At 38.1% G+C, this 10,506-nt stretch overlaps 3 protein-coding genes across 3 annotated transcripts in view; all 3 read left to right on the plus strand.

The window, feature by feature from the left end:
• Positions 3,281-5,260, plus strand: LOC109131358 (transcription termination factor MTEF18, mitochondrial-like). Its single transcript, XM_019242245.1, has one exon. The coding sequence runs from the start codon at positions 3,452-3,454 to the stop codon at positions 5,204-5,206; it is 1,755 nt and encodes a 584-aa protein (XP_019097790.1). The 5' UTR covers positions 3,281-3,451; the 3' UTR covers positions 5,207-5,260.
• LOC104768885 (transcription termination factor MTEF18, mitochondrial-like) lies at positions 5,450-7,465 on the plus strand. Its single transcript, XM_019242180.1, has one exon. It carries the CDS (start codon positions 5,536-5,538, stop codon positions 7,273-7,275), a length of 1,740 nt encoding a protein of 579 aa, XP_019097725.1. The 5' UTR covers positions 5,450-5,535; the 3' UTR covers positions 7,276-7,465.
• The window catches only part of LOC104768887 (protein STRUBBELIG-RECEPTOR FAMILY 2-like), a 4,817-nt gene continuing 1,931 nt past the window's right edge, over positions 7,621-10,506 (plus strand). Inside the window, exons 1-12 of the mRNA XM_010492962.1 lie at positions 7,621-7,911; positions 8,138-8,270; positions 8,347-8,418; positions 8,517-8,582; positions 8,669-8,740; positions 8,829-8,897; positions 8,980-9,051; positions 9,146-9,211; positions 9,294-9,359; positions 9,443-9,777; positions 9,861-10,129; positions 10,216-10,481. Of these exons, the coding sequence (XP_010491264.1) occupies positions 7,818-7,911; positions 8,138-8,270; positions 8,347-8,418; positions 8,517-8,582; positions 8,669-8,740; positions 8,829-8,897; positions 8,980-9,051; positions 9,146-9,211; positions 9,294-9,359; positions 9,443-9,777; positions 9,861-10,129; positions 10,216-10,481 (1,580 nt within the window). The 5' untranslated portion in view covers positions 7,621-7,817. The remainder of the gene's footprint in view (positions 7,912-8,137; positions 8,271-8,346; positions 8,419-8,516; positions 8,583-8,668; positions 8,741-8,828; positions 8,898-8,979; positions 9,052-9,145; positions 9,212-9,293; positions 9,360-9,442; positions 9,778-9,860; positions 10,130-10,215; positions 10,482-10,506) is intronic.

Raw genomic sequence — 10,506 nt, forward strand, 5'->3', positions numbered from 1 at the left:
TTAACTCGTAAATAATTTCGCGGCTAAGCTTCTTTATATATTCTATTTTACTTCATCTGAAGATTATTATTTTTCCTTCATAACATGCAGTGTCTTTAATCGTTTTAAAAAAGTCAAATCTTAATACCGATAAAGACAAAACACATCTTGGATCCCGCAGTTGTTATATATTTTTTGTATTACACAAAAAGGGTTTCACCATTTAAGTTGAGATCGAATGAAGTTTGGAAGAAGACAAGCATCGGATAGTGATTCCTCGTATAAGAGCTGCAGTGAACATACTAGTCATTGCTGCAAATGCTACGATATCTCCGAACTTTTTTCAACCGATACCAAACGGGCCACTACGTTTTCAAAGCAATCTTTGGACTGTGTGGAAACACAATTTTCAGTGGTATAAAATTTTTCTTCCTTTGTTTTAAATTTTAATCACCACAAGAGAAATAGGAAAATACTCAAAGTTATTATATATCTTATCTTTAATTGGTGCTCATATACATAGTTCAAGGGTCTTGAATGAATCTTTTCTCGAGTTACACTTGTTATAAAGTAGTTATGGGTATTAAACCCATATTTCCTTCACGTCGGGGCTTAAATAGGTTATTATTTTTAATTGTTTCGTTGTTACATACATCAGTTGATGGTAGAGAAGGTACTAATGAATTTGTACGTATAGATAAAAAATGAGTTATAATCGAAGTTCATGGTCTCATCAGGAACAGCCATCAGTAAGCTCTCCAGGTTGTGAATCCGCAGCCTCTGAGTTAGCAAGCTCATCTTCCACTAAAACAAGGATCAACTGGACAATAGATCTTCACCACAAGTTTGTAGAGTGTGTGAATCACCTAGGTGGCCCCATGAGTATGATCTCTTTCATCTATTTGTATGTGTGTGGGTCACTTTCGTTAATGAAAACAAAAAAAAGGAAAACATTATGATTTACCCTTCTTAATCTCGTAGAAGCGACGCCAAAAGAGATCTTAAAGCTTATGAGAACGCATAAATTAACGATCTACCATATCAAGAGTCATCTTCAGGTTACCACATCATTTTTCCATTTTAGATTATGATCGACATATATTTTTATGCTTATGATTTCATTCTTACCTAATCTCCTTTAAATTGTATTCATGCAAATCAGAATTATCGATCAATGAAACATGTTCAAGATTCCAGACAAGGTAAAAGTCCTATAGGTTTTATACATTATTGTTAAGTCGCTCATTGACCAAAGCAAATACGTTTTCTTGTACTAATTTTATTTTGTTGACTTAATTAAATGATATAATCTGCAGAAACAAAACTCAAAGAAAAAGAGATTCATCCGAAGGATTCAAGTATCAAAGAGTTGATGAGATTGCATGATGAAGTAGGACAACATCTCCAAGAACAATTAAAGGTTTTTGTCCTTAATTCATCCTTGGCACTAACAGTCTTAACACTAAGATCTATTCCAATATATGTGGCGATATGGCTATATCCGTTTGTCTATCTCGAATCAACATCGCGAGGTGGAAGAAGTATACCAAAAGTTAATTAACAGTGATTTACTGTTTTGTATGCATGAAACGAAAATGATAGAGGAATGGTCGTGAGTGCTGATCTTAATTTGATAGATTCATAGATAGATCATAGACTAACAAAAAAAAAAAAAAAATCTCCTATTTTCATTTTTATTTTGCTAATATCGGATATGAAAATATACTTGTTTATGTGTGTATGTGTTTTTCTTTGGGAATTTAGCTAGAAATGCCATTTTTAAAACAAAAGTTGTTAGAAATGCCAGTTTTTATTTTTCTTATGAGAACTGCCACTTTTCATCTTTGTGGCATAAATAAAAAGATAAATTTACCCTTGTAAGAAAAAAAGGAGAAATAAGCTAGTGATTAAATGTTTGGTATAAGATATTACAGTTTATACGGTGGACAACATTAACTATGGACATAATTCTTTTTTTCATATATATTTTTAGTCCACAATTTGATGTCCTGTATTTTTAGTCCACAATTTGGCCTTTGTTGTTGTCCTTTGTTGTTGGCCTGTATTTATAGTCCATGATCGTGAGACCAAACCTTAACTATGGTCAACTCAAGAGGCGAAGGACATAATAATGGTGGACAAAAACTTTGGCTGATAGATGTGGTCCTTTGGATTTATAGACCTGCAGTGTAGACACATTTTTTGTTAGCGATGGACAAAAAACGCATGATCAAACGGATATGATCCAACTCAAGAGAACAAAGGACATAATAATGGTGGACAAAAACCTGGTAGGCTGGACATGGTCCATCAGACAGCGGATCCTGCAGTGTGGACAAATTTGATAGTGGTGGACAAAAACATGGTTGGCTGGATTTGGTCCACCGGACACAGGATCTGCAGACCTGTAGTGTGGACAAGATCTATTGTTATCATGACCAAACATATATAGTCTACTCAAGAGAACGAAATACATAATAGGGATAGACAAAAACCTGGGCAGCTAGATCTGGTCCATTGGATCTGGGCAGCTGGATTTGGTCCACTGGATCTGCAGACCTACGATTTTGCTTGCCTATTGTCATATAGAAGAACTCTGGAACTAGACCTAGCGATTTTGACTGCTATGGAGGAGGCAAGCGGACAAGACGAAGGTTTCAACTCAGGAACTCGTCTCAGATGTTTTGCTGGTCATGACAGACGAAGGTGGAGCAATCGGAGGATTCAAACATAGTAGAATTGACTGCATGACTGCAGGAGAACTCAGAGAAATAAGGGATTCAGATGGCAGTTTAATATTGAAGAAGAGGAAGATGAAAAGTTAGCAAAAAGAGAAAAAATCGAGAGTTATGAGGAGAGAGACTTTGTTTCTTATGTCTGAGAAACAAAGAAAAAAAATAATTCGGAATAAAAAAAGCTAAAAGATATACTGGTTATTTGATAATAGTTGTATGGTAGACGGGAAAAGAGTGAAGAGAAAATGGCATTGGTGATAATGTTTGTCACTGTACATGGCAGATTTGATAATATTCTCTTTTCCTTTTGTCTGGCAGATGCAAAGAAAATTATACTTGTTGGTCGAAGAACAAAATAAACAGCTCCACGAGATGATTAAACATCAAAAACGAAAAAAACAACTTGTAAAATCTCTTAATTTAAGATTTGAATTTTTTACGTTGATGTTATGATGTAGATAATGGCATGTCTGTAAAATATTAACACACAAAAAAAATGTTTCTCTTCAAATATTTAATTTTTGGGATTTTTTCTTGTATTGGAAAGAAAGTAAAAAAAAAAAAAGTACAAGCAAACGCAAACGCAAACGCAAACGCAAAAAAAACAAACTCAAACAAAGTTTCATGCTTTCGTTTCATCTGTCTCCTCCGGCGACCTCCAAGAGCCGAATCAGACCAAACCCCGTCAAAAGATTCAAAGGTAAAACCTTTCTCCGATTTGCTCACAAAACCAGCCAATGAAACTCACGCGAAACCCTAGTGGGTTCGCGTCTCTTATCAAATGGGTATCACAAATCTCTCAAGAAACCAACTTTAAACCCATGTTTCCCGGAACTGGGCTCCTCCTCCGTCATACCCAAAACCCTAAATCTTTCTCCACCGTTAACGAAGTCTCCAGCGAGAAATCGAGTGTGAGGAGAACCCAAAACGGGCTTCGAATCACTCCAACTATTCGTAAATTAGCTGAGGAAGCAATGTTGGATTACTTTTATTCCACTAGGGGTTTACAGTACATGGTTGCTGAGAGTATGAGCAAGAACAGTCCTCTTTTTATTGATAACCTTTTGAAGAAGGTTGATTGTGTTACTCCTGATAATATTAACCAATCTATCACTAAGTATCTACGGTTTCACCCTGTCAATGAGTTTGAGCCTTTCCTTGAGAGTTCAGGTTTGATGCCTATAGAGTATAATCATTTGGTTCCTTCTGATAAGGTCTTTTTGGATGAAGAAGGTTTTTTGCTTGAGAATCATCATGTTTTGTGTTATAGTGGAGTTGAACCTAAGAAGATTGGGAAGATTTTTAAAGAAGCTAGGGAGGTTTTTGGGTATGAGACTGGTGTTTTAGCTTCTAAGATTAAGGCTTATGAGGATTTGGGGTTTAGTAGGTTTGTCCTGTCGAAGCTTATTGTTTGTAGTCCGAGGATTCTGGTTGGGAATATGAATCTTGAACTGGTTAAGGTCTTAGAGACGTTGAAAGCTATGGGGTTTGACTCTGATTGGGTTATGGAGAATTTGTCAGAGGAAGCACCTTGTGAGTGGAGCTCTGTGTATCGTGTTCTAAGCTTGCTTAGAGGTATCTGTTTTGATGAGGATGAGCTATGTGGGTTGATCAGGAAGTGTCCAAGACTGATTTTTGAGAATTCAGGGATATGGACTGTTGTTCTAGTTGGGTTTGAAACAAAGCTTGGGTCATCTAGAAGTGAACTATCTTCGTTGTTTCAGAAGTTTCAGCAGATTCAAGTGGAGAACTGTGTAACGAATCTAAGGAACTGCTTCTTGTTCCTGAAAGAAATCGAGATGGAAGATAATGAGATTCATAAGGTGTTCCGTTCTCACTCCTGGTGGCTTGGTTCATGTAAGTTAAAGAAAACAAGTAGCTTGCTTGTAAATTTGAAGACTGGGAAAGGTCGTTTGTGTCAGGTCATTCAAGATAACCCAGAGGAGATGAAGAAATGGACAATGGGGTCAAAAATCCTACCGTTACCATCCACCGACGAAAGAACAGAGTCGAAATCAATGAAGACTCAGTTTTTGTGTTACCTAGGGTACAAGGAAAACTCAAAGGAAATGGAGAAAGCACTCGAGAGGTTTTGCGGCAGAGGATCTGAACTCAGAGAGAGATTTAACGTACTTGTGAGTTTGGGTTTCAAAGTGAAAGACGCCAAAGAAATGGTGAAAGCATCTCCTAAAATCCTCTCACAAGCATCTGATGTCTTGGAATCAAAGGTGAACTACCTTGTTAAAGAATTAGGTTATCCGCTTTCCACTTTGGTTGATTTCCCTTCATGTTTAAAGTTCACTCTTCAACGGATGAAGCTTAGATTTGCCATGTTCTCTTGGCTTCAAGCTCGAGGCAAAGTTGGTCCTAAGATCAAAGTTAGTACTATGCTCGCTTGCTCTGACAAAATCTTCGTCAGTTACTTCGTAAACCGTCACCCCGATGGGTCTAAGCATTTGGAAGACTTGAAGAAGCTGCATCCTTTGAGTTGAACAAACTAATTCCTTACTATGTTTTGTAGCATTACACCTTAATCAAATCTTGTATCCAATCTAATGATAAAAGATTTCTTGATTCATCTTTATATTGTTTTAGCTTTGAAATCTTTTAAATTTTCTTATATTCAAAGTTTCAAACTTTACAATTATATTCAAAGTTTCAATCTTTACAATACAATATATTCAAAGTTTCAAGCTTTACAATATATTTATATTTAATTGTCAAATAGTCTCGTCTTCTTCTCACGGAACATACCTATTGCTTCGGCTTAGACATATACCTCTGTGTTACATATATCTCACATGTGTCTGAGTAACAGGTAATGTCTCTTATACGAAACCCTAGATTCACTAGCCTTCTCAATTGGGTATCACAAGCTATTATTAAACCCCGAGTTTCAGGAAACCCTAGATCTTTCGGCACCCAAAGAGCAACACTAGTCGATGCTGAGCTTTGCGGAGAGAAGTGGGGAGTTAGAAATCGAAACGAGATTCGTAGAATGGCACAGGTTGCGATGTTTGATTACTTTTACCAAACGAGGGGTTTGCAGTTTCTGGTTGCTGAGAGTATGAGTAAGAACGCTCCTGTGTTTAATGATAATCTCTTGAGGAAGCTTGATGGTTGTGATGTTGTTGATGATGATGATGATGATGAGATAGTTCGATCCATTACCAGGTTTCTGTTGTTTCATCCTGTTAACGAGTTTGAGCCTTTTTTAGAGAGTTTAGGTTTGAAGCCTTCAGAGTTTAGTCATTTGGTTCCTTGTGATAAGATGTTCTTGAATGAAGATGCTTTTTTGCTTGAAAATTATCATGTCTTTTGGAACTATGGAATTGGTAGGGAGAAGATGGGGAAGATCTTTAAGGAAGCTAGGGAAGTTTTCGGGTTTGAAACTGGGGTTTTAGCTTCTAAGATTAAGGCTTATGAGGAGGATTTGGGGTTTAGTAGGCTGTTTCTGTCGAAACTTATTGTTTGTAGTCCTAGTATCTTGATTGGGAGTATGAATGTTGAGCTGGCTAAAGTTATGGAGATGCTGAAAGCTATTGGTTTTGGTGTTGATTGGGTAACAGAGAACTTGTCAGAGGAGCTGTCTTATGATTGGAGTTGTATGCATAGGTGTTTAAGTTTTCTTAGAGATATCTGTGTCGATGAGAATGAGCTAAATGAGTTAATTAGGAAGCGGCCAGGTCTGATTTTTGAGGATTCAGGGGAGTGGACACTGATTCTAGCTGGGTTTGAAACAAAACTAGGGTCATCAAGAAGTGAACATTGTTCGTTGTTTCAGAAACTCCCTCAGAGCCAGAGTTTAAGGAAATGTTTAATGAATCTAAGGCATTGCTTCTTGTTCCTGCAAGATATTGAGATGGAGGCTGATGAGATTAGCAAGATCTTCCGTTTGCATTCTTCGTGGCTTGGTGTAACTCGTTTGAAGCAAACCAGTACCTTACTTCTCAATTTGAAAGGTGGGAAGAGGCGGCTTTGTCAAGTCATTCAAGAAAATCCTGAAGAGATGAAAAAATGGATTATGGGGTTAAGAGTCCAGCCGTTACCAGCTACTAGCTGCAAGGTAGACTCAAAGTCGAAAAAAATGAAGACTCAGTTCTTGTTAGACCTCGGATATAAAGAAAAGTCAGAGGACATGGAGAGAGCACACAAGAGTTTCCGTGGCAAAGGATCTGAACTCCGTGAGAGATTTAACGTCCTTGTGAGTTTGGGTTTTACTGAGGAAGTTGTCAAAGATATGGTGAAAGCATGTCCTAGTATCCTCACTCAGGCAAGTGATATCATAGAATCAAAGGTTAACTACCTTGTAAACGAATTAGGTTATCCGCTTTCGACTTTAGTTACTTTCCCAACATGTCTCAAGTACACTCTTCAGCGGATGAAGCTTCGATATGAAATGTTCTCTTGGCTTCAAGCTCGAGGAAAAGCAGACCCAAAGCTTGCATTGAGTACTATACTTGTGTGCTCGGACAAGTTCTTTGACACTAGATTTGTAAACCGTCACCCTGATGGGCCTAAGCATTTTGAAGACCTGAAGAAACTGCTTCTGTGTCAGTAGAGAACAAGAATGCATCAAGATATTATATTATTGACCACAACAACGCAAAATTAGCCTCAAACATACATCAAGCAATTCGATTTTTGTATTCTAGTTAGAGCAGTAACTTCAGTTTTGTGTTAGTCCCCTTTAAGCAGATTGCTATGTACATGTTTTTTACAAATTCTATAGCAATTTTAAAGTTGGAGAAAAAAAAAATACTGACGTGGAATCGTAAAATAAGAAAGGCCACGTGGCAGAGAAGTTTGACTAGTTGACTCCAACGTCCGTAACTGTTTTTGCTGACGTGGAATAATCGCGCTTTCACATTTTTACTTAGTTCTCTCTCTTTCTTCTCTACTCTCTTCTTTGATCCTTCTCTCTGTTTTGGTTTCCGGGAAAACGAGAGAGAAAGTGCGAGAAAATTCCAAAACTCTTTTCTTCTTTTTCTCTCTTTACGTTTCTCTTTGCGTTACACGACGGAAGCTTTTAAGCGTATCAGTTCTATGCATTAAGCACCATTTTTTTCTTCTTTCTCTTAGGAGTCGAGAGAGATCGTAGCGATGAAAACCAAACAGCAATCGCGATACCTCGCTAAGATTCTGCTCACGGTGCTTCTCTTTGTGCTAGCGAAGGCTAATACTGATCCGCTTGAAGGTTCGTAGTTTCCAGATTAAGATTCTTGTTCGTCTTTCTTCTTCTCTGTTTAAGAACTGAGTTTGATCGTACTTGCATCTTTTCTTACTTCCGAATCGAACTGATGATTGATTAGTAGTTCTTTGGGTTTAATCGCGAGTTTAGATCTTTTGATGTTACTTGATCATGTTGAAATCAACACCTACACGTGTTCGACGAAATGACTGTATGTGATTTGTTGTTTTAGTTTTGGCACTTCAAGATCTCTACAAATCCCTAAGAAATCCAGAGCAGCTGAGAGGATGGAGATTGGAAGGTGGAGATCCATGCGGAGAAGCTTGGATGGGAGTTTCTTGTTCTGGTTCTTCTATTGTAGACCTGTAATGTTAACCCTTACTCTCAGTTTTTTTTTGTTATCCGATTCGATCAAAAATCTGATTCATTCTTTTATCTTAGACAACTACGAGAGTTAAAGCTTTTGGGAAGCCTTGGAAACCAGCTTCAGCATCTCCACAACTTGAAGACCATGTAAGCAAACTCTCCCTTTTCTTCATTGTTACGAGACAGATTCATTGTATTGATGATATTGATTCCAAGAATTGGTCTCTGTCTTTCATTTGTGTTAGGGATGTGAGCTTCAATAGCCTTCAAGGTGAAATTCCATTTGGCTTGCCTCCGAATGCTACTCATATGTAAGTGTTTTAAGCAAGTGCATTCATCATTTAAGCTTACATTTGAGTGCAATTCACGAGTGTTTTCGTTGTTTGTTTGATTACAGAAACATGGCTTGTAACAATCTGACCCAGAGTATCCCTTTCTCCTTGCCTCTTTTGACATCTCTTCAGTCCCTGTAAGTGGCTTATTCCAAATGGAGTACTATGAAATATTTCATTACATTGCCTTACGTTGTTTAAATAATGGCTTCCTTTGTCTTCTAGGAATTTGAGCCATAATTCATTATCTGGACCTCTTGGAAATGTGTTTTCTGGGTTACAAATTAAAGAAATGTGAGTCTTCTGTTCAGTTCTGTTAGTCTTTCATCACCAGAAAGATACCTATTCATATTCAAATAATATTTGACTTTGCTAGGGATCTGTCATTCAATAACCTGACGGGAGATCTACCAAGCTCTTTTGGAACTCTAATGAATCTGACTTCACTGTAAGTATCCAGAAATTTTATCTGCAATAATCTGTTTCGTGCACATAGATGTAACCTAATAACGGCTTTGCTACTGTGATAACAAAAACTGCAGGTACCTCCAGAACAACAGATTAACAGGATCAGTCATCTATCTCGCGGATCTTCCTTTAGCTGACCTGTAGTTCACTCTCTTTATGCTTTTATTTTGCATTTCATTGAACTTCTTTTATATAAATGAGCTCAACATGTCTTGTCTTCAGGAATATCGAAGATAACCAGTTCAGTGGTATTATCCCAAGTCATTTTCAGTCAATTCCTCATCTGTGGTAAGTTTACTCCCCGCTTCTCAAATAATTGGCTCAGACCCCTAAGACTCATGATAATCATACATGGTGTTTTTGCTGAACAGGATTTGGGGAAACAAGTTCCATGTAGAGCCCAACTATAAACCATGGAAGTTCCCTTTGGACGTTAGACCGTTGATACAAAATGCTACTGGCTATCCAACGACAGAGTCGAGTGCCATTATGAACTTTCCCAGACCTCAGACTCAGACGGTCAGAAAGAAGAAGAAAGGCATAGGCGCAGGAAGTACCTTTTTACTGGTTGGCGGATTAGCTTTGCTGGGAACTTTCTTTGCACTTTTTGCAGTCCGAATGAGTCATCGACGTGCACAAAACCTTGCTTCTAGTCACATAAGCAACAATAGCACAGCATACTCTCTTCCAGTCAGTACAGGCCGAGGTGATCTATCTTGCCTCTCCCTCATTGTTACAATGGCAATTCTAGTTCCTCGGTGCTGATTTTCTTACCTTCACATGAAACAGAATATCCTGTCGCAACTGAAGATAACCCACAGATGAGAAGGGTCCAGCCACCGACAATTCCCCAGCTCAGACATTTACCTTCTCCACCTGTCAGAATCGATAAAGCTGTGAGAAGAAAAAGCTTCTCTGCTACATGTCAATATCCATCGTTCGCTAAGCTTTTCTCAGCTGCAGAGCTTCAACTGGCAACTAACAGTTTCAGTGAAGAAAACCTACTCGGAGAGGGTCCTCTTGGTTCTGTTTACAGAGCAATATTGCCTGATGGCCAAGTATATCTTCTCTTATTCTCTTCAAACATTTGAACTTGAGAATTTGCATTATTCGTTTCTCATCCGTTGATATTTTCTTAAAACAGTTTGCAGTCGTGAGGAACATCCCAATGTCTTCGCTGTCTTTTCATGAAGAGGAACAATTTACTGAAGTGCTCCAGATAGCCTCCAAACTAAGACACCCAAACATTGTGACACTTCTCGGTTTCTGCATTGAGAATGGGGAGCATCTTCTTGTCTATGAGTATGTTGGGCATTTGTCGTTGTACAATGCTATGCATGATGAGGTCTACAAGCCACTTTCCTGGGGCTTGCGTCTCCGCATTGCTATTGGAGTTGCCCGAGCTCTGGAGTAAGTATCCTATCTTCTCAAACTA

Source organism: Camelina sativa, chromosome 20 (genome assembly GCF_000633955.1).
Source record: "Camelina sativa cultivar DH55 chromosome 20, Cs, whole genome shotgun sequence".
Taxonomy (NCBI): Eukaryota; Viridiplantae; Streptophyta; class Magnoliopsida; order Brassicales; family Brassicaceae; genus Camelina; species Camelina sativa.

What these genes read in the sequence shown, in the direction of transcription:
- LOC109131358 (XM_019242245.1), top strand. Translation starts at nt 3,452, where the DNA reads ATGAAACTCACGCGAAACCCTAGTGGGTTCGCGTCTCTTATCAAATGG.
- LOC104768885 (XM_019242180.1), top strand. Translation starts at nt 5,536, where the DNA reads ATGTCTCTTATACGAAACCCTAGATTCACTAGCCTTCTCAATTGGGTA.